Source organism: Scardinius erythrophthalmus (assembly GCF_964197995.2).
Source record: "Scardinius erythrophthalmus genome assembly, chromosome: 1".
Lineage (NCBI taxonomy): Eukaryota > Metazoa > Chordata > Actinopteri > Cypriniformes > Leuciscidae > Scardinius > Scardinius erythrophthalmus.
Genome location: NC_138221.1, coordinates 19,976,306 through 20,000,428, shown reverse-complemented (window position 1 = coordinate 20,000,428; position 24,123 = coordinate 19,976,306). Strand labels below are relative to the sequence as shown.

At 37.7% G+C, this 24,123-nt stretch overlaps 2 protein-coding genes across 4 annotated transcripts in view; both read right to left on the bottom strand.

Moving 5' to 3' along the window:
- Positions 1-2,694, bottom strand: part of LOC308686868 (uncharacterized protein) — a 29,047-nt gene extending 26,353 nt beyond the window's left edge. The window contains exon 1 of one of the 2 annotated variants that reach the window (XM_081358937.1): positions 2,556-2,694. The gene's annotated coding sequence lies outside the window, so the exon portion shown is untranslated. The remainder of the gene's footprint in view (positions 1-2,555) is intronic. The other variant, XM_081358936.1, reaches the window with a different exon arrangement.
- Positions 2,695-4,261: 1,567 nt separating this feature from the next.
- The window catches only part of LOC308699899 (uncharacterized protein), a 28,077-nt gene continuing 8,215 nt past the window's right edge, over positions 4,262-24,123 (bottom strand). Inside the window, exons 3-5 of one of the 2 annotated variants that reach the window (XM_081381045.1) lie at positions 22,081-23,515; positions 7,329-7,426; positions 4,262-6,362 (exon numbers count right to left, since the gene is read on the bottom strand). In XM_081381045.1, coding sequence (XP_081237171.1) covers positions 7,357-7,426; positions 22,081-23,515 — 1,505 coding nt within the window. In that variant the 3' untranslated portion in view covers positions 4,262-6,362; positions 7,329-7,356. The remainder of the gene's footprint in view (positions 6,363-7,328; positions 7,427-22,080; positions 23,516-24,123) is intronic. The other variant, XM_081381044.1, reaches the window with a different exon arrangement.

The window sequence follows — 24,123 nt, the reverse complement described above, 5'->3', positions numbered from 1 at the left end:
AACATTAAAGTGCTTATTTTTTAATTAACGAAATGTTATATTCATCTTTATAGAAGATACAATACAACAATCTTCAATCTTCATATTCATAGCAGATTGTAACCTTTAAAACAGTTCTTTTTGTGGTGGTTTATTTAGCAAAAGCACAATGTTTTCTTGATATTGTGAGTTTACACAAATAAAAGCTTTGAATAATGTATTATTCGTATCTGTATGACCAGAAATGGTTGTATTTTATTTTAAGTTGTTTACACTGTTGACAGGCAAAAATGCAAGTGATTGTGCGGGCGCTTCCATGGCCTGCAGTGCGCGCGCTCCCCACTCCGCACATAAAGGACAGATAATGGAAGATATATAGCCAGCACCAGCAGCAGTGGCTCACAGTTGAATGGGGCTGCAGCTCTCCCTTCTGAATACAACAGAGTCAGTCAGCCGCGGGTGTGGCAGTGCCTCACTAAAATATAAATTTTTAATATTTATATAGAAATGTATAGACATTTATATAGAAAATAATAAATGGTAAATGTGTTCACCATCCTGCAGCAATGTTGCTAAGTATTTTTAGACTATATTAAGTCGTAAAGTGCGCTTGATAAATTCAAATTGAATGCACGACTTCAGCATGTAGGCTAGGAGACAGTGTCAAAGCTCCACAAAAATCCACAATTTTCCAATGTAAATCTGTGGTGAAAAATTTAACTGCATCACTTATGCATCGCTTATTTTCATGTTGCCTTGATCTATGACATTGTATTGTTTTGTATGTCTATTTGTTAATAAGGGATTTATGGACACATCAAGGTTTTTAGATTTGTAGAGTAAAAGTAGAGTAAAAAAAATTAGCAGAGAGGACGTAATAAATTGGCTAGCATTTTAACCAGTGTTATTATTTTTAAGTTTAATACTTGTTGTATTATTATTTAATATTTTCATGAATTGGATGTACATTTAATACATATTTGCTTTCATTAATTTGTCATATTTGTAACGTTGTTGTGTGACCATATAATAACCAGTATGGAACGTTCCCCTAAAGTCACATTGAGAACGTTATTATATGACCAACAGAGGACCATGCGAGAACGTTCTGTTAACGTCCCGAATGTCCTCTTTGTAACGTTTGCTATGTGACCATAAAATAAACAATATCGAACGTCCCCCTAAAGTAATAACGGGAACGTTATTATATGACCAACTGAGAACCGTATGGGAACGTTCTGTTAACGCCCCGAATGTCCTCTTTGTAACGTTGTTGTGTGACCATATAATAACCAGTATGGAACGTTCCGCTAAAGTCACATTGGTAACGTTATTATATGACCAACAGAGGACCATGCGAGAACGTTCTGTTAACGTCCCGAATGTCCTCTTTGTAACGTTTGCTATGTGACCATAAAATAAACAATATCGAACGTCCCCCTAAAGTAATAACGGGAACGTTATTATATGACCAACTGAGAACCGTATGGGAACGTTCTGTTAACGCCCCGAATGTCCTCTTTGTAACGTTGTTGTGTGACCATATAATAACCAGTATGGAACGTTCCCCTAAAGTCACATTGGTAACGTTATTATATGACCAACAGAGGACCATGCGAGAACGTTCTGTTAATGTCCCGAATGTCCTCTTTGTAACGTTTGCTATGTGACCATAAAATACCCCAAATAGAACGTCCCCCTAAAGTCATATAAGGAACCTTGAACTGCAACACTTTCATAACCAAAAGAGGACGTTCTATGAACGTCCCGAATGTTCTGTAAAGGTTCGGAACTTTCGTTACATTTAGAGAACTTTTAGGGGACGTTGCACAAGGTCGCGAGAACGTCCCCTCTTACGTGGGTAATTAGATCATTAATGTCTTAAAGTTTTGTGCAGAAACTTACAATGATCATAAAACCTTTATTAATATAAAGAGCACCACAAAACAATAACGTTTACTATGTCAAACTCTATTCATATATATATATATATATATATATATATATATATATATATATATATATATATATATATATATATATATATATATATATATATATTATTTTTTTTTTCTTTTTTGCATATAGGTTTAAATTGTCTCACGTGGCTCCCTATAGGCTCAATGTAAAGTATTTAGCGGTATCTTTTCCAGTCTGTTTTAACAATGCAAAGTAAAGTAATACCCAAATTAATCCAAAGATGTTAAGAGTAAATAAAACGGCAGCAGCAACACTTGATATCGAGTCCCATTCCCCTCACAGATCTCAAACTTCAACTTTTGACTTGACATTCAGTAACACTTCTCACACAAACATCGAGACAATCACACAAACATCGAGACAATCACACAAACGAACACAAAATCGCTCAGGTCCGAATGAACTCAACATATTCTCCTCATGCTCGCTGCTGCTGCACTAAATGTTTATTTCAGTAGGAAGACGCCAGAAAAGACGCACAAGTATCGCTGTGATCGATGAAAACAATACAGAAATGAGTCTGTCGCTTAATCAAACTGTAAAGTGTGTTTGATGGTCGTGTAAATATGAGAAATACCGTAAACTGCTCTCCTCACCTCAGAAGACTCGGCGCTGAAACTCTCTCTCTGTGTGTGTGTGTGTGTGTGTGTGTGTGTGTGTCGATGTGTGTCAATCCGGAGGGCGGCGTATTTGAAGTGCGATTGCGTCACAGCGGCGCGACGAATGTCCCAATTCAAAGGCTGAACCAGAGAATAATGTCTAATATGGCTGAACCTTAATAATACTTTTTTTCTTGTCCTCTGGCACTGTTCTTATTTTATTTTACTTTATTATTTTGTATTTGTTTTACTTTAAGTGATTATGTCTCATTGTATTGTTCTGGTTCATGGCATTAAAAAAAAAAAAAAAAAAAAAATTCAAAGGCTGAACCCTTCTCTTTTTTTGTTGTAACACCCCTAGTGTTACAACAAATGTAACACTAGGGGGATTAATGTAGAACTACATAACACATTAACACATTTACAAATTTTCAAAGTTTGAACTGCTTTTTTCTTCATAGAAAATCAGATTGATCAATAAAGCTCAATTACTTTCTTAAATGATGTAAAACATGTTATATAAAATTTATTATATAAACCTGGCTGTGCTTATCTGTAGTTCTCCAAAAGACCAAATAATAGATAACAAAACAGAACAAAGGTGAGCCTTTAGTTGGACTCATCTCTTTGAAGCTTGCATGGCCATAAAGTTCTTAGCTGGGGGTTTCGTTGGTTAGCGTAGACTGGCTGGAGCCCACTCTATTTATGGCCCTAGATTAGACTTGATTTGGGGTCTGGAGTGTTGAGTTCTGTGTGGAAATATGTTTCAACGAATCACCTGGAAGATTCATTTGTGTTTGGTTCGCCCTCAAATCCTACATATTGCATCAAAACATTTAGTATATTCCCCTGTAACAGGAATCTTATAATGTGTCAAAAACCACTCACTGTAAGTGAAAAGAAAACCATTTAAATTAAATAACTGATCTACCAATATGATGCCACTGTCAAAACAATATTTCAAAAACAATGATTTGCATTTATAACATATCCTTGTTGGTCCGTATACTTATGCGGTAAAAAGTTAAGCTTGAAAATTAAGGACCATGATAAAAATGCCTGGCGATGAAATTCAGATAATTTCACTGGTATTTCATCAATGTTATAATTACAAACAAGAAGAACATGTATATTACCAACTTTAGAAAGCATATGGGAAGGGATGAAGTTCCAAATGGAGGAAGGATTTCTATCAATCTGACTAAGCCAATTTACTTAAAATGTATTATTTAAAATTCACAATTTTCATCACATAATTTCATTATGTACTGTATTTTGGTTTCCATATAAAGTCAAATAGTACTTTATCAATCTCTTTACAAATGTTTCTATTAAGATGCAAAGCCATTGCTGTATAAGTCCGTCTAGAAATATCCTCAGCCTTTGTAATCAGATCTCTCTTCCTTAAAGAAAGATCTTCCAAAAGCCATTGATTTAATTTCCTTTTCGCTTTTGAAATTGAATGAAATTGAATGGAATGAAATTTAGTAAACACCCTTTGTGCTGATCTTTAGTAATGACTATTCCCAAATACTGAACCTCATTTTTTCAAGGGAATACCATAATACTCCACATAGCAAGCAGTCTTGTCCCGAATGTGTCCTCGATCATTTAATAACCCACAACTGGCCCTGCACTGGGACAAAATAGGAATCAAATCCTTTTAATCTACTTGGGAAAACAATTTCAGAGCAAGTCAGAGTAAAATCAAATGTAACAATTTATTATGTCAGGTAAATCTATCATGCCAATTTCATCAGTTCAAGGATAACAAATACAACAACAGATAAACTTTGCTACGTGGGAAGAAGCTTCAGAACATTCCTTGATGGCCATAATCTCACATTTAGCAAAATATACCAGATGCCCTTGAACATTTCCAGATTAATTCAGTAGCCACAGTAATCTGGTTTTGGTTTTGAATGAAGAGTTTAGTGTCATCGACTAAATGGGTTTTCTTTATTTCTCTATCAGTGATAGTGATGCCTTTTATTGGACTTGATTTAATATGAGAAGAAAGCAGCTGACTCGCTAATAAAAAGAGGCATGGAGAGAAAAATTCACAAATCAAATAATTTACAAAAGAGATCATTTACAACCTAAAATTCGCAGGAAAAGTCTGTTAAAGTGTGGGACAATGATAGTACAATGGCTTTGCAGAGGTGTTTTGAATGTACCAAGTGGGAGGTTTTTGGTGTAGACATCAATGAACATGTTGACTGATTATATAAATTACTGAGTGGATACTGTCATTCCTACTAAGATCTTTAAGGTCTACCCAAAATATAAACCCTGTGTGTCAAAATAATTAAATATCCTTATTAATAAGAAGAGGAAGTCATACAAAAAACAGGATGTGTTAACTCAGAGGTGCATATACAGAAGCAGATTAAAAGACAAATACACACACACACTGCCTGTGTTGTTACAAGGATGTGAGGAGCTAGAGATGAATTCATATTTCTGTCATAAGGGAGATGGTAATGGTGTCTCAGTGAAGCCACCATCACCTATGACTACATCTTTTGCTGGTTTTGATGATTATGAAGAAGTGGTTAGTCAGTTCTTTTATAAATGTTATCCTTGTAAAAGGCCAGGTCCAGTTATGCAATATGCGTTATGTTTTAAAACACTGTGCGGTTCAGTTAGTTTTTACTGAGATTTTTAGAGTATCTTATAATTCTGGTGTTGTTCCTGCCTTATGGAGAACTTCTGCAATAGTTCCAGTGGCAAAAGTTTCAAGACCTTTAGGATAACATGATTTTCGACCAATAGCACTCACATCTCTAGTGATGAAAAGTTGAGCGTTTAGTAAAAAAGCACATCTCGCACTGTAGATCCTCTGCAATTTGCATATCAGTCCTTTAGGGGGATAGAGGATGCCGTTTTAACTGTATTACATCTGCTGTTTTCACATTTAGAGAAACCAAAGACTCATGTTAAAATACTGTTAGTGGATTTTTCATCAGCTTTTAGCTCAATTTTCCCAAGTACGTTAGTAGATACCCTGGCAAACGAATTCTCACTAGACAGTAATGTAAAAAAAAATAAAAACATGTCATTCAGCTCAGTTCAGTTCTTATATAATGGTGTTCAATGCAGGCAGATCAATAATATTGTTGAATATTAAATTAAATGTCCCCAACTAAGCAAGCCAAAAGATAAAGGCAAAAAAGGCGACAGTGGCAAGGAACCAAAACTCCTTCAGTGACAGATATGGAGAAAAAAACCTTGGGAGAACCCAGACTCAGTCGCTCAGTTCTCCTCTGGCCATCGAGAGAACAGTGTATGATTATGATCCAGGCAGCATTACAGGTCAGAAGTCAGATTGGATCAGAACATTCAGAATATTATCCAGTTCCATCTGGTTGAAGATCGGAGTCACGGGTATTGAGACGAGTTTGTTGAGGATGAGTGCCGATGACTGTCGTGTCATGTCGTCTTCGCAGAGAAGAGTCTAGTTGACAATCTCTGCTGACACTTCAGGGATGCGCTGTGGTCGTGTCTAGGCGCAGGTCTTCATCTGATCTGGATACGGCCCGGCTGGCTAAATAATGCGTTGTGATTTAATTGGCTCGGCGCCAACCAATAAAACGGCTCATTTGAACACCCCATTGAACAGCTCATTTGTGGATCCATTCTGAAAACAAAAACTCAAAGTTCAAGTTCCTCCTCATTGAAACGCCTCAGAAGACTCGACGGTGAAACTGAATGATGGAAAAGACGGCGTGAGCATTGACGTCATCGGCCTCCAACGGTAGATGATCAAAGACGCGCCAAATACTGTTCAGAACGACAAAACACCTATAAACATCAACATAATCAAGTCAAGTCAAGTCAACTTTATTTATATAGCGCTTTTCACAATACAGATTGTATCAAAGCAGCTTCACAGTATTAAATAAAATAGTACATCAGTGTATGTTTCTGGTGTAAAACATCCACGTTTGGTAATGCAGATCAATAGCACTGTTGAATCGATTAATCAAATTAAGTATCCCCAACTGAGCAAGCCAAAGGCAACAGGGAACACTTTAGAATAAGGTTCATTTGTTAATGAATATCTACACAGAAATAAATGAGCAACACAATATTAACAATCTAGTAACTACTATTAACTAACAAGAAACTGATTAATGAATTAGTAAGTAATAGCTCACAGAATGAAAGTGGTCGTTCACTATTAACTAATCAATAACTATTTTTTTAATGCTTCCCAGAGAATTACTGAACAAGTTTCATAATTCAGGCAAAACTAATCAATAACTAATGCAGGACAAATGACTAGCACTACATTAACATTTTAACTGCTATCGTAAACAAATACACAAGATTATTTACATTATCAATATGTAATAGCATAGCAGACTTATGATTTGAGAAAGTTTTCAGTAATTAGCCTATGCTGTCATATAGCAATAATCATATATATATATATATATATATATGTGTGTGTGTGTGTGTGTGTGTGTGTGTGTGTGTGTGTGTGTGTGTGTGTGAAAATCTTGTGAATGATTATAAGAATCTACACTTTAATGGCTTTTCATTAGTAACTACTGTAAGAATCATGGTAACTAACTAGTGACTCAAGTGTTACTGCATACTTCTAGGGGAATTACTAATTATTTGGATCTGTATTATAAAGTGAAGATCCGTCTCAATTTTATATAAAATGTCAAAAATCCAAAAAGTTATAGAAAAAAAATCTAGTGAGCATCAGCATGTTCTTCGGCATGAAGAATGAATGAGGAATAAAGAACAAACACAAACCCTCTTTGTTCTTCAGTATCATGACATTTCATTCTGCAGGTTCTGGATCACTGGCGTTCTCTCCGTCCTCTCCTTCCAGATGCTTTCTGGTACTCAGGCTAATCACATGTTAAAAAATTAATAAATAAATAAATAAATAAATATCGGATTAGATCACATAATCCAGATTTGCTGACAGACTGAATCTCTTGTCGCAGTGTGAACACTTGTAAGGTTTTTCTTAGGGCTGTACTGTCCTAGTCGATTAGTTGGTCGATACGTTCTGGTTCGACCAAAATTCTGATTGGTCGATTTTCTGCCGCGTTTATTTCATCAGTTTTGCCGCGCTGAGGCGCACTCATTTCATCAAGTGGAAAGCACTAACTGCTAATGGGGGTGTTTTCAGAGTACCCTTGTTTCACTGTAACAGTCTGTCTTCAAAAACCCCCCTTGTTTTCACCTTTCTTGGATTAGTTCAACCCAAGAGAGAGCGTCGAGCGTAGAAGGTTTGAAGCTGTATATTATTTATTTAATTGTGAGAGCGTTTAATAGTCAGTCCTCTTCTAACATGTCAACAACAAAGAAATCGACAGTGTGGCAGCATTTTGTTAAAATTGATAACATGAAAAAGGTCGAATGCAAAGTTTGCAAGCAACAGTTTTCCACAGCTTGATGACAAACATGACATATCATCTAAAAGTGGTAAGCTCGCTTGTCTGCGTTAGCTTGCCCTGTCTGTTTTGAGTAGGCTATGAACATATCAGAATTTGCATATTTCAATGTTTTAGTGTGATAACCTAACATTTTTATTTTTTATTTGGAGCCTAATGCGCAATTGCGCTGTTGGTTGTGTTAATTTTGAGCCTAGGATGCTTTATTTTTCAGTTATGCACTTTATTTCGTTTCTGCTCTTGATCTGGTTTGTTTAATAAATATTATTTTTTTATTAAAGTGGACATGCCTTTTGTGTTTATTAAGAGTAAAAGCTTTAAGTTAATAGTCTATTCGTGTCTCAGCTGCGAAGCTGAGCTCATGTTCAGCCTCGCTCGGTGCGAGGACATGCACGGTGAAATTATAGTGTCTGACAGTTATAACTTCTTATTATAATTGTCTAAATTATGTTGCATATTCCTCAACAGTTCTTGTGATGATATCACTAGTTGACAACATAGTACTATTTTCGGAAATCATAAGCTATGATATTGCGCAGGTGCACGTGATGCAGCGCTGACAGACTCGAGTGTCAGACTCATTTCAGTGCAAAATAATTAGGTCAAAAACGATTTAATATACTGCAAATAGCCTACTAGTTGTTTATGTTTATTTATAATTCATTTAGGCGGACTACAAGGCTACCAAGTACTGCGCACAGTGCGCATCTAATTAATTTAACGTTTTTTTTTCTAACGTAATTTTTAGTCGATTTTTAGTCGAAAATTTCAGGACTTCAGTCAACCAAGATTTTCTTTGGTTGAGTACAGCCCTAGTTTTTCTCCAGTGTGAATTATCTGGTGCCGTTTTAAACTTGAATGCAATTTTTTTGTAGTTCTTATTTTTTATAAAAAATAACTAATTGTCAACCCCTAGTTTCAGGAGATTTTGTTCACAAAATCTTGATATTAAGTTTAAGGGTGATATAACTATATACAGACCCTTTCCAAAAAATTAGAATATCATGGAAAAGTTTATTTATTTCCATAATTCCATTCAAAACGTTAAACTTCCATAGATTATAGATTCAGGGCCCACAACTTCAACTCGATTTCAAGTATTTAGTTGTTTATTTGTACATAATTTGGGCTTCCAGCTCATAAAACCCACAAAAACAGGATTTCAAAAAATTTGAATATTACATGAAATCACACAGTAATTACACAGTGAAACCATTGTCATTGAACCAGGTTTTGGTTCTTTTGGCAGTGTGGGCAGGTGCAAATCCTGCTGGAAAATTAAGGAAGCATCTCCATAAATCTTGTCTGTTGAAGGAAGCATGAAGATCTGAAAATGTCCTGGTAGACGACTGAGTGGACAGCACAGTGGACCAACACCAGCCGATGACACGGCTCCACAAACCAACACAGACTGTGGAAACTTCACACTGGACTTCAAGCATCTTGGATTGTGTGCCTCTCCATTCTTCCTCCAGACTCTGGGACCTTGGTTTCCAAATTAGATGCAAAATTTGCTCTCATCAGAAAAGAGGACTTTGGTCCACTGTGCTTTATTAAATCCAGAGTCAATGCAGCCGTCTACCAGGACATTTTCAGAGCACTTCATGCTTCCTTCATTTTCCAGCAGGATTTGCACCTGCCCACACTGCCAAAAGAACCAAAACCTGGTTCAATGACCATGGTATTACTGTGTAATTACTGTGTGATTCCATGTAATATTCTAATTTTTTTAAATCCTGTTTTCGTGGGTTTTATGAGCTGGAAGCCCTAATTATGTACAAATAAACAACTAAATACTTGAAATTAGGGATCGACCGATATGGATTTTTTAGTGCCGATGCCGATACCGATTTTTTTTCATCAGCCTTAGCCGATGACCGATACGGGCTGCCGATTTTCTTGGGCCGATATTTGGAGCCGATGCTGCTTTTGCTCACTCAATTTAAATCATAAAAATGACACAATGATTATAACAAATGTTACAAGTCTCAATTTAAAAAAGGAACATTTATTGAACTTAAAAAAAACAAAACAATATTTGACAAATATTAAAAACATGTGAGGTAGAACAAGTAAAAAAAAGTTCAGTGCTAAAATTACTGAAAATAAATATTTAAGCATAATTCAAATTCTTTAAGTAAATTCTGAAAATAAATATTTAAGCATGAATAAAATAATTACACTATTGCACAAAGTAGCAACAAGCAAGCAGCATAATAAACGTCTGTCGTTGCTATGGAGCCATGAACTGCGCTCTCCATGATGACATGGAGGAAGGATTAATTTATTTCCTGCCCTTTACGACTACATATATTTATGGAGATGAGAAATAAAAACCCGCCCTGTCCAGCTATGATCAGCTGTTCGGCCGAGTTTTCGATGCTGTCGTATTATTCCACCAAGCTTGCGGCATTCTGAAAAGTTGAGATGTTTTTATCTCGATGCGGCGCGGACGCGCTTGGAAAAAACGAGCGTGTCGCTTCCATTATGAGCGCGCATACCGCGCGCCTACATTTGAAATAACGAACTTGAGCGCGCAAAAAACGCGATATGTGAACAGGCCCTAAAAAATGTATTTGTTTTCATCTCACCACGGCATAGGAGCGCCTGGACAAACGAGCGCACGGCATCACATGCGTGTCGCAACCGCGTCGCTTCTTTTATGACCACACATATGGATAGCCTCAAACTTAGCTATTTGCAGCTCCCTAAATACAATGACAAGCAGTTTTATAGATGAGGCATTCGCGTTTTCCATTTGGACCCACAAACTTGCCTAGTTGCACACACATATAGAGCAACATGTTTCCACTTTTCAAGTGTATGTCAATATTTCAGCTAAGTCAAACAGTTAAAAGATGCTTTGAAAGTTTAAAACTTGCCGTTGTCTTGAAGAGGCTTCCAGCACTCTGCTAGTGTGGGAGGGACAGAGCTGCCTGCGGACGCCTGTCTGTAAATAATGCCGGGAAAAAACTATCGGCGAACGCAGCAGCCGCGTATCGGCCGATGCCGATACACGTCAAACCCGCAAATATCGGCCCGATTTATCGGCTAGGGCTGCAACAAACGATTATTTTGATAATCGATTAATCTAACGATTATTAGAACGATTAATCGACTAATCGTCGATTATTTCGCCAACTAATCAGTAAGTTTGGAACGATTATTCAGCCTTTTCAATTAGTTAAAACACTGAGTTATACATATTCTAACTATAATATAAAAAAAGAAAATCACTTCAGCTTTTGAAATGGTTGGTTTAATGAACTTTGAGCAACTAAACAGGTCATTCTCTTTAAAGTTTTCAGATTTCTGTCCAACTCAAATCACACACAAATGCAAAAAGCATTGGTTAAATATTCGGTTCTCTTTCAATAGAAAAAAATAAACAAAAAAAATGATCAGCTGCATTACAGACAAACTTAAACTGCAAACAATTATTATAAGAACACAATTTAAAAAAAATTGACAGCTGAGCTGACAGACATTCTCATTCACCTTTTAATTTACAGTATAAAAAATAACTGACATGATATTCTTCATAACATCTCCTTATGTAAGTCTTCATGAACATGGAACAAAATACAGGCAAGTGATAAGACTGTAATAACTAATAGTTACAATAACGTTAATAAAAACAGCCCTGACTCCTAAGCTCGATCAAGCTTTATTCTATGCAAAAATAATAATTATATTATTATTGTTAATATTATTGCTATTATTAGTAGTATTGCATTCTCTAAAAAGAGATTTAACGTTACTGCTAGTTATTTACGTTAGCTCCAGCTGGAGAACATTCACCTCTCACCGGCTCGTCTCGTGCCGGGTTTTTCCTCTTTAAGTGCTTTAACATGCATGTTGTGCTCCCGTGAAAAGCAAGTTACGCCTTGCATGTATTGCACACGACAGCATTCTTGGTTTGAAGTTTTATGAAACTTTACACACCTTGCTAGTTCGGATCGGTTCGGATTCGTTTGCACTCCGTCATAATTCGCGCTGTGTTTTCTTCTACCGCAATAGCATTTGTCAAGTCAAGTCAAGTCATCTTCATTTATATAGCGCTTTTAACAATGTAGATTGTTTCAAAGCAGCTTTACAGAGATAAGCGTACAATTTAAGGTAACAGAGATTGTTTCGGCTTTACAGCAGAGTTAAGTTATTTCCATCTAAAGTTAGTTTTGATTGATTTGCTTCCGTCGCAATGATCATTTGTTATTAAATTAGGGGCCGCTAAGACGACACCATTCCCTCTACACAGACTTTAAACGCGAACCTGTGAGAAACACTGATGGCGTTCACATGAGCATTTAGAATGGGTTCTATAGTTATGTGCGTTTGAATATATGCAGGTTTGGAATTCCCTACAAGCCAAGCCTAAACAAAGTACTTGTCTTTCCCTATAAATTTTGATATAGAATTTTATTTTATTTGGTTGCTTTGGGGTAGGAATGCGAAAACGGATTTTCCCGACAACGCCTTATCTGTAGAGTGGTAGTGGGATCCTCCATAGGGAGAGACTAGTTGGCACTTCAGCACTGCGTTGTCATCGGTCCAGGCGAAGGTCCTTCGTCAGATCTGGATACGGCCTGGATCCGGCAGGCTGCAGGAAAACCTCGGGATAAACACAGACACTAAAATTAGCGTAGATGCCATTCTTCTCATGATGTAACGAGTACATCAGGATTTTTGGGAAGTGTTCCCGGTTCCGGCTGACCTAATCTATGCAGCCTAACATTAAATTATAGAAGTCTATAATGTATTATGTGAAAGCTAGGTCAAAGAGATGTGTCTTTAATCTGGCTTTGAACTGACAGAGTGTGTCTGCTTCCCGGACAATGGTAGGAAGACTGTTCCAGAGTTTTGGTGCTAAATAGGAAAAGGATCTACCGCCAGCAGTCGATTTTGATATTCTAGGTATTATCAACTGGCCGGAATTTTGAGATCGCAATAGACGTGACGGACTATAATGCGTTAAGAGCTCGCTCAAGTACTGCGGAGCTAAACCATTTAGTGCTTTGTAAGTGATCAGCAATATTTTAAAATTGATGCGATGTTTAATAGGGAGCCAATGCAGTTTTGACAGAACCGGGCTAATATGGTCATACTTCCTGGTTCTGGTAAGAACTCGAGCTGCTGCGTTTTGAACCAGCTGTAATTTGTTTATTAAGCGTGCAGGACAACCACCCAGTAGAGCATTACAATAATCTAGCCTTGAGGTCATGAACGCATGAACTAATTGTTCCGCATTTGTCAATGAGAGCATATGGCGTAATTTAGATATATTTTTAAGATGGAAAAATGCAGTTTTACAGATACTAGACACGTGACTTTCAAATGAAAGATTGGTATCAAAGAGCACACCCAGGTTCCTAACCGACGACGAAGACTTAACAGAGCAGCCATCGAGTGTTAGACAGTATTCTAGATTATTACGTGAGGAAGTTTTTTGTCCAATAATTAGAAACTCTGTTTTTTTTCAGAATTTAGAAGTAGGAAATTACAAGTCATCCAATTTTTTATATCCGCTATGCATTCCGTTAATTTTGTGAATTGATAAGTTTCGTTAGGTTTTGAAGAAATATAGAGCTGAGTATCATCGGCATAACAGTGAAAGCTAATGCCATGTTTCCTAATGATATCTCCTAAGGGTAGCATGTACAGAGTGAACAGCAGCGGTCCTAATACTGAGCCTCGTGGTACGCCATACTGAACTTGTGATCGATGAGACATCTCATCATTTACTGCTACAAACTGATAACGGTCAGATAAGTATGATTTAAACCATGCTAGTGCAATTCCCGTAATGCCAACATAATGTTCTAATCTATTTAAAAGAACGTTGTGGTCAATGGTGTCAAACGCAGCACTAAGATCGAGTAACACTAATAGAGAGATACAACCACGATCGGATGATAAGAGCAAATCATTTGTGACTCTAACGAGAGCTGTCTCGGTACTATGGTACGGTCTAAATCCTGACTGGAAATCCTCGCAGATATCATTTCTTTCAAGAAAGGAACACAGTTGTGAGGATACTGCCTTTTCTAATATCTTTGACAGAAAAGGTAGATTCGAGATCGGCCTGTAATTGACTAATTCTGAAGGATCAAGTTGCGTTTTTTTAACAAGCGGTTTAATCATAGCCAGCTTAAAGTTTTTTGGTACGTATCCTAGAGACAAAGACGAATTAATGATATTAAGCAGAGGATCTATGACCTCTGGAAGTATTTCTTTCAGTAGCTTAGTCGGTATAGGGTCTAACATACATGTTGTAGATTTAGATGATTTAATGAGTTTAGTAAATTCTTCCTCTCCTATAGCAACGAATGAATCAAATTTTTCCTCAGGGAGACTACAATGCACTGCCTGATGCGATACTGTAGTAGACGGTTGCATAGTTATCATTTTGTCCCTGATATTATCAATCTTATAATTGAAGAAGTTCATAAAGTCATTACTGCTGTGTTGCTTGGAAACTTCTGGGCTTGAAGCTTTATTTTTCGTTAGTTTAGCCACCGTTTCAAATAAATACCTAGGATTATGTTTATTTTCTTCTAATAGGGTTGAAAAATAAGCAGATCTAGCAGCTTTTAAAGCCTCTCTGTAAGCAATAGAGCTCTCCTTCCATGAAATGCGAAATACCTCTAGTTTTGTTTTCTTCCAGTTGCGCTCCATTTTTCTAGCTGCTCTCTTAAGGGCCCGAGTGTGCTCGTTGTACCACGGCGTTGGACTATTTTCTTTAATCTTCTTTAAGCGCAACGGAGCAACTGTGTCTAAAGTGCTGGAAAAGAGAGAGTTAAACGTTTCTGTTGTAATATCTAGTTCTTCTAAGCTATCTGAGATGCTGAGATGCTGAAACTGATTAGGAAGATTATTAATAAAGCAATCTTTAGTAGCAGAAGTGATAGGTCTCACATATTTGAAACACGGAGTCGGCTTTGCAGCCTTGGCTAAATGCAAATTACACGAGACTAGGTAATGATCTGAGATGTCATCGCTCTGCTGCAGAATTTCAACGGCATCAACATCTATTCCGTGTGATAATATTAGATCTAGAGTATGATTACGACGATGAGTAGGTCCTGACACGTGTTGTCTAACTCCAATTGAATTTACAATGTCTTTAAATGCCAATCCCAATGCATCTTTTTCATTATCGATGTGTATATTAAAATCACCAACAATTAGTACTTTATCTGCAGTCAATATTAATTCTGATAGAAAGTCCGCAAATTCTTTGATAAAGTCTGTATGGTGCCCTGGTGGCCTGTATACAGTAGCCAGCACAAATCTCAAACGTGATTTATCGTTTACACTATATATTTTTACATTAAGCACCAATGCTTCAAAAGAATTATATTTAAAACTTGATTTCTTAGTGGTTTTGAAACTATTACTATAAATTACAGCAACACCACCCCCTTTGCGTTTCAGACGAGGCTCATGTTTATAACAGTAATCTTGCGGGGTTGATTCATTTAAAGTAATGTAATCGTTTGGTTTTAGCCAGGTTTCTGTCAAACACAGCACATCTAGGTTATTATCTGAAATCATATCGTTAACAACGAGTGCTTTTGAAGTAAGCGATCGAATATTCAGCAACCCAAGCTTTAGCATTTGCTCATCTGTAATATAGCTGTTTTTTATTTGTTGAACATCAATTAAATTTTTAACCTTAGATGGGTTTAAACGTTTTTTTGGATTTCCAAATTCGGGGAACAGACACAGTCTCTATATGATGATAGCTAGGTGAAAGAGGCTCTATGTGATGGGATTTATCTGACCTTGGTGACGCGAGGCCGCTAGCAGACGGTCGGTTTAGCCAGTCTGTCTGCTTCCTGACCTGAGCCCCAGATTGTCATGTTTGAGCTCTAAGACTATGAGCCATATTACTAGAGAGAAGAGCAGCACCATCCCAGGAGGGATGAATACCATCTCTTTTCAACAGGTCAGGTTTGCCCCAAAAACTTTTCCAATTGTCTATGAATTCTATATTATTAAGCGGACACCACCTAGACAGCCAACCGTTAAGCGAACATAATCTACTAACTATCTCATCACTCCTGCGAACAGGAAGGGGGCCAGAGCAAATTACAGTCCTTGACATCGTACTTGCAAGTTCACACACCTCTTTAATATTAATTTTGGTGATCTCCGACTGGCGGAGTCGAACATCATTAGTGCCGACATGAATAATGATCTTAGAGAATTTACGATTAGCATTAGCCAGCACTTTTAAATTTGCTTTGATGTCAGGCGCTCTGGCTCCCGGCAAACATGTGACTATGGTGGTTGGTGTCTCTATTTTCACGTTCCGTGTGATAGAATCGCCAATAACTAGGGCACAATCATTCTCAGTGGGTGTTTCACTGAGCGGGGCAAATCGATTTGTTATGGTAATCGGAACGGAAGAGTGGTTTTTAGATCCGCGACTAGAGCGATCCCTCACTGTCACCCATTTGCCCGGCTGCGCAGGCTCTACTTCAGCCGGAACCACGCCATGTAAAGAGTTCTCTATTCTATGCGCATCCAAAACATCTAAAGCACTAGCACTCTTACTATCCTCAATTAAAGTTTGGATGCGTGTTTCTAATTCTGAAATCTTCTCTGTCAACCTAACTGTCTCCTTACATTTATCACATATAAATCCTATATTGTCGACAGAGAAGGCTATACTAAACATGTGACATGAAGTGCAAGTGACAATAACAGGACAAGACATTACTCACCGTGTTTGTTGACTGATTCTTACTCACCTGAGCTTTTTATGAACTCAAAGGCGCGGACGCGCGAGAGAAAAATAAATAAATAAAAATAGCTGAGCGCACGAGTGGCGCGTTAACAGGCTAGCGAATTACTAGCGTTTTGTGCTAGTAGTACTAATAACAAAAGCTAGCGATGTCAGGTTAATCTGAGATGTTGGGTAAAATGTAGTAGTATAAACAACTAGAAATGGTAGTAAAATGATGGTTCAAAACAAAGAAATATAAGGCTAAGACGGAGCTTACAGCACTGAAGCACACAAACACACTCACAGCAGGCAGCGAGGCAGACAGGAGCAATCGATCGGCAGACAGCAGACCAACATTTGTAACGGCAGACATTTGTAACGGCTGCATCACACTCTAGCGCTACAGCGCCGTAGCGGTCAAATCGCGATATTGCAGGCCCTTACATTAGGTCACGTGGGATCAAACGACTACTCGACAACAAAGATATTTGTCGACAATTTTTTATTGTCGACGTTGTCGACAAAGTCGACTAATCGTTTCAGCCCTATTATCGGCCGACCGATATATCGGTCGATCACTACTTGAAATTGTTTAAGTTGTGGGCCCTGAATCTATAATCTATGGAAGTTTAACGGTTTGAATGGAATTATGGAAATAACTAAACTTTTCCATGATATTCAAATTTTTGGAAAGGGTCTGCATTGCCAAATTGACCAAAGAGGAGTTGTTGGTATTTAAATAGTTTATTTTTTAGATTCATGTTAATATTACGTTGTCAGATTTGTGACATTACTTTTTATGTAATGCTAAAACACTGCTGGTCACTTTCAGAAGTTGTAGTGAGGCTTTCTTTTCCAAAAAGAATGTGAAGCATTTATACTATATTGGCAAGTTTTGGGACGTCTGCCTTTACATGCACATGAACTTTAAGGATATCCCATTCTTAATCCATAGGGTTTAATATGGAGTTGGCCCGTCTTTTGCCGCTATAATAGCTTCAACTCTTCTAGGAAGGCTTTCCACAAGATTTAGAAGTGTGTTTATTGGAATTTTGGACCATTTTTCTAGAAGCGCATTAGTGTGGCTCGCAGTCTTCGCTGTAATTCATCCCAAAGGTGTTTTATCAGGTTGAGGACAGGATTCTGCAGGCCAGTCCAGTTCCTCCACACCAAACTCGCTCATGTATGTCTTTATAGACCTTGCTTTGAGCACTGGTGCGCAGTCATGTTAGAACAGGAACATCCCCAAACTGTTCCCACAAAGCTGGGAGCATGAAATTGTCGGTAATTTCTTGATATGATGAAGCATTAAGAGTTCCTTTCACTGGAACTAAGGGGCGAAGCCCAACCCCTGAAAAACAACCCCACACCATAATCCCCCCTCCACCAAACTTTACACTTGGCACAATGCAGTCAGGCAAGTACCGTTCTACTGGCAACCACCAAACCCAGATTTGTCCATCGGATATCCAGCTAGAGAAGCGTGATTCGTCCAGTGGCATCTCACACTTTTCATTGCGCTTGGTGATGTAAGGCTTGGATGCAGAGCTCGGCCATGGAAACCCAATCCATGAAGCTCTGCACTGTTCTTGAGCCAATCTGAAGGCCACACAAAGTTTGGAGGTCTGTAGCTACTGACTTTTTCATGGCCTACCACTTCATGGCTGAGTTGCTATTGTTCCCAATTGCTTCCACTTTGTTATAATACCACTAACAGTTGACTGTTGAATATTTAGTAGTGAGGAAATTTCACGAATGGACTTATTGCACAGGTGGAAACCTATCACGGTCCCACGCTTGAATTCACTGAGCTCTTGAGAGCGACCCGTTCTTTCACAGATGTTTGTAGAAGCGTCTGCATGCCTAGTGCTTGATTTCATACAACTGTGGCCATGGAAGTGATTAGAACACCTGAATTCAATGATTTGGAGGGGCGTCCCATTACTTTTGGCAATATAGTGTATATTTGTTATAATATTAACAAATATACAAATATACATATTAAACCCTATGGATTAAGAATGGGATATCCTTAAAGTTCATGTGCATGTAAAGGCAGATGTCCCAAAACTTTTGCCAATATAGTATAAATGCTTCACATTCTTTTTGGAATAGAAAGCCTCACTACAACTTCTGAAAGTGACCAGCAGTGTTTTAGCATTACATAAAAAGTAATGTCACAAATCTGACAATGTAATATTAACATGAATGTAAAAAAAAACTATTTAAATACCAACAACTCCTCTTTGATCAACTTGGCAATGCAGACCCTTTCCAAAAATTTGAATATCATGGAAAAGTTTATTTATTTCCATAATTCCATTCAAACCGTTAAACTTCCATAGATTATAGATTCAGGGCCCACAACTTAAACAATTTCAAGTATTTAGTTGTTTATTTGTACATAATTAATGTAAAAATATATAGTGTAAATGACAAATTATGTTTGAGATTTGTGCTGGCTACTGTCTACAGGCCACCAGGGCACCATAAAGATTTTATCAAAGAATTTGCTGACTTTCTATCAGAGTTAGTATTGGCTGCAGATAAAGTACTAATTGTTGGTGATTTTAATATACATATAGATAATGAAAAAGATGCATTGGGATTGGCATTTAAAGACATTCTGAACTCTATTGGAGTTAGACAGCACGTGTCAGGACCGACTCATTGTCGTAATCATACTCTAGATCTAATATTATCACACAGAATAAATGTTGATGCCGTTGAAATTCTGCAGCAGAGCGATTACATCTCAAATCATTATTTAGTCTCGTGTAAATTAAATTTAGCCAAGGCTGCAAAGCCGACTCCGTGTTTCAAATATGTTAGACCTATCACTTCTGCCACTAAAGATTGCTTTATCAATAATCTTCCTAATCAGTTTAATCATCTCAGCATCCCAGATAGCTTAGAAGAACTCGATATTGCAACAGAAAATTTTAACTCTCTTTTTCAGCACTTTAGACACAGTTGCTCCGTTGCGCTTAAAGAAGATTAAAGAAAATAGTCCATTGCCGTGGTACAACGAGCACACTCAGGCCCTTAAGAGAGCAGCCAGAAAAATGGAGTGCAACTGGAAGAAAACAAAACTAGAGGTATTTCACATTTCATGGAAGGAGAGTTCAATTGCATACAGAGAGGCCTTAAAAGCTGCTAGATCTGCTTATTTTTCAACCCTATCAGAAGAAAATAAACAAAACCCTAGGTATTTATTTGAAACTGGCTAAACTAACGAAAAAGAAAGCTTCAAGCCCAGAAATTTCCAAGCAACACAGCAGTAATGAAATTACACAGCAAAATTACACAGCAGAAATTATATCTGTGAGGATTTTCAGTCAGGATTTAGAGTCACAGAGTCACAAATGATTTGCTCTTATCATCCGATCGTGGTTGTATCTCGCTATGAGTGTTACTTGATCTAAGTGCTGCATTTGACACCAGTGACCACAACATTCTTTTAAATAGACTAGAAAACTATGTTGGCATTAGTGTTATTGCATTAGCATGGTCTAAATCATACTTATCTGACAGTTATCAGTTTGTAGCAGTAAATGAAGAGATGTCTTATCGATCACAAGTTCAGTATGGCGTACCACAAGGCTCAGTACTAGGACCGCTGCTGTTCACTATGTACATGCTACCCTTGGGAGATATCATTAGGAAGCATGGCAAGCATTCAAATCCATGCTCAAAACTCACCTATTTTCTGAATGTTATAATTCTTAATTTTTTTTCTCAAAGTTATATCTGTCTGTATTATGCTGATTGCCTCCCCATCTACCCATTTTTCACTTACTGTACTTGCACTCTCAACTGCCTACTGTTGTTCTGTCTGCTGTCTTTGTCAACTGCCTTTATTGTTGTTTGTCTATTGTAAAGTGTCCTTGAGCTCTGGAAAGGCGCTATATAAATAAAACTTATTATTATTATTATTATTATTATGGCATTAGTTTTCACTGTTATGCTGATGATACTCAGCTCTATATTTCTTCACAGCCTAATGAAAACTACCAATTCACTAAATTAACAGAATGCATAACAGATTGCATAGCTGATATAAAAAAATTGGATGAATTTGCTACTACTTAACTCTGAAAAAACAGAGATTATAATTATTGGACAAAAAACTTCTTCATGTAATAATCTAGAATACTGTCTTAACACTTGATGGCTGCTCTGTCAAGTCTTCGTCGTCGGTTAGGAACCTGGGTGTGCTCTTTGATACCAATCTTTCATTTGAAAGTCACGTGTCTAATATCTGTAAAACCACATTTTTCCATCTTAAAAATATATCTAAATTACGCCATATGCTCTCATTGACAAATGCGGAACAATTAGTTCATGCGTTCATGACCTCAAGGCTAGATTATTGTAATGCTCTACTGGGTGGTTGCCCTGCACGCTTAATAAACAAACTACAGCTGGTCCAAAACGCAGCAGCTCGAGTTCTTAGCAGAACCAGGAAGTATGACCATATTAGCCCAGTTCTGTCAACACTGCATTGGCTCCCTATTAAATGTTGTATAAATTAAAAAATATTGCTGATTACTTACAAAGCACTGAATTACTTACTAAATGGTTTAGCTCCGCAGTACTTGAGCAAGCTCTAAACGCATTATAGTCCTTCACGTCTATTGCGATCTCAAAATTCCGGCCAGTTGATAATACCTAGAATATCTAAATCGACTGCTGGTGGTAGATCCTTTTCCTATTCAGCACCAAAACTTTGGAACAATCTTCCTAACGTTGTCCGGGAAGCAGACACACTCTGTCAGTTCAAAGCTAGACTAAAGACACATCTCTTTGACCTAGCATACACATAACACATTATAGACTTCTAAAATTCAATGTTAGGCTGCATAGATTAGGTCAGCCGGAACCGGGAACACTTCCCATAAATCCTGATGTACTCGTTACATCATAAGAAGAATGGCATCTACGCTAATTTTAGTGGTTTTGTTTATCCCAAGGTTTTCCCGCAGCCTGCCGGATCCAGGCTGTATCCAGATCTGATGAAGGACCTGCGCCTGGACCCGATGACAACGCAGTGCTGAAGTGCCAAATAGATTCTCCTTATGGAGGATCCCTTTACCACTCTACAGATAAAGCGTTGTCGGGAAATTTCGGTTCGCATATAAAATTCATAAGTCCCCGAAGTGATAAAATTCAAATCAAAAATCAAAATTGTTAAGGCCAGACAAGAAGTTTAAGGCTTGGTTTGTAGGGAATTACCGCTTTTTTGTTTTAATATCACACAGCCCTATGTTAGATCAACCAACAAAATGTCATGACACTCATCCTAGCTGATAAGAAACTAACTTACACAGAACAGACTGTGTTTCTCAGCACATAAAGATGAACTACTTACCGTGATTTCAGACTGTGGTGATGTTGTTTCTCCTCTGCATGGATCTTCATGTGTTGCTTCAGCTGACTTTTAATAGAGAAACTCTTTCCACACTGATCACACGTGTGCGGCTTCTCTCCAGTGTGGATCCTCTCATGTGTTTTCAGATCTGCTGAGCGAATGAATCTCTTGTCACAGTGTGAACACTTGTAAGGTTTTTCTCCAGTGTGGATCCTCTCATGTACTTTTAGATATGACGACTGATTGAATCTCTTGTCGCAGTGTGAACACTTGTACGGTTTTTCTCCAGTATGGATCCTCTCATGTGTTTTCAGATTTAATGATATACTGAATCTCTTGTCACAGTGTGAACACTTGTAAGGGGTTTCTCCAGTGTGGATCCTCTCATGCATTTTCAGATATGATGACTGAGTGAATCTCTTGTCACAGTGTGAACACTTGTAAGGTTTTTCTCCAGTGTGAATCATCTGGTGTAGTTTTAAACATTGTGCTGTAGTAAAAGTCTTCTCACACTCAAAGCACATATGAACTCCTACACCAGTATGAATTCTTTGATGTAATTGTAAATTATACAGCAGTGAAAAACTCTTTCCACATTCAGAACATGAGTGAGACTTCTTCTTCATATGAACCCTCAGGTGTGCCTTCAGGTTTGATGCCCTAAGAAATTTTTTTCCACACTGATCACATGTGAACGTCTTCTCTCCAATGTGGATCCTCATGTGAACCTTAAGGTGCCCTGATTGTGCGAAACTCTTCCCACATTGATCACATGTGTGAGGCTTCTCTCCAGTGTGGATCATCATATGTCGACTAAGATTTGGTTTTTGTGTGAAAGTCTTCCCGCACTGATCACAAGTGAACAGCTTCTCTCCGGTGTGGATACTCATGTGTTGTTTAACATTACGTTTGTCTATGAAACTCTTCCCACTCTGAGTGCGGGGGAGCGGCTTCTTTCCAGTGTGGATCCTCATGTGAATCTCTAGACTATCTTTCCTTGGGAAACTTTTCCCGCACTGATCACATGAGAACGGCTTCTCTCCAGTGTGAACTCTCATGTGACGGTCAAGATTACGTGTGTTTGTGAAACTCTTTCCACACTGAGTGCAGGTTGTAGATTTCTTGGCTCTTCTTTTCTTTAAAAATGTATTTTTAGTCTTTGAGCGACTCAAAGGTTTTTCTCCAGGTTTGACATGATGTTCCTCCTCGTTCACTTCACTCAGTTCTTCACTCTCCTCCTCCACTTCACTCAGTTCTTCACTCTCCTCCTCCACTTCACTCAGTTCTTCACTCTCCTCCTTCACTTCACTCAGTTCTTCACTCTCCTCCTCCACTTCACTCAGTTCTTCACTCTCCTCCTTCACTTCACTCAGTTCTTCACTCTCCTCCTTCACTTCACTCAGTTCTTCACTCTCCTCCTTCACTTCCATCGGGTCTGAAATGAAAGAAAATGTTTAAATTTTCAGCATATCAAAATAATTAAAAGAAAGAAATATAAAGTGAAAGGACATAAAAGTCTAAGTGGTATTTTCGCTCATACCTTCATGAAACACACAGATCTTAGAAAATGGCACATCATTATTTACAGCAGATTAACCCTCTGGGGTCTAAGGTGTTTTGGGGGTCCTTGAGATGTTCTGACATGCCCTGACATTTTTGCTTTTTTCAGTTGCTTATAAACATTTTAATGGCAAAAAAAAATTACACACTATTTAGCACAAACAGGGCTACCATGAAATGTGAGCAACAAGAATGTACATGTCTGCATTTTTGAGAGAATAATGTTTATGCATGGTTATTGAAAAAACTAAAAACTAAAGTTTCTGAAATTAGGCCATAAAACACATTCTAAATATGTGCCAATAAGACTTTTGTCTAAAAGATGTCATCGCCTAGTGTTTTTTCTTCAAAATGAAGTGAAAATCACCCTGCCTTATCATTCACATAACACAATACATTGATTTGAATTTTGCAAAGCACTTTCTGTTTGGAAAGGCAATATGCGGAGTGGGCGTCAACGGTCATGTATATGTAGTAGTTCAC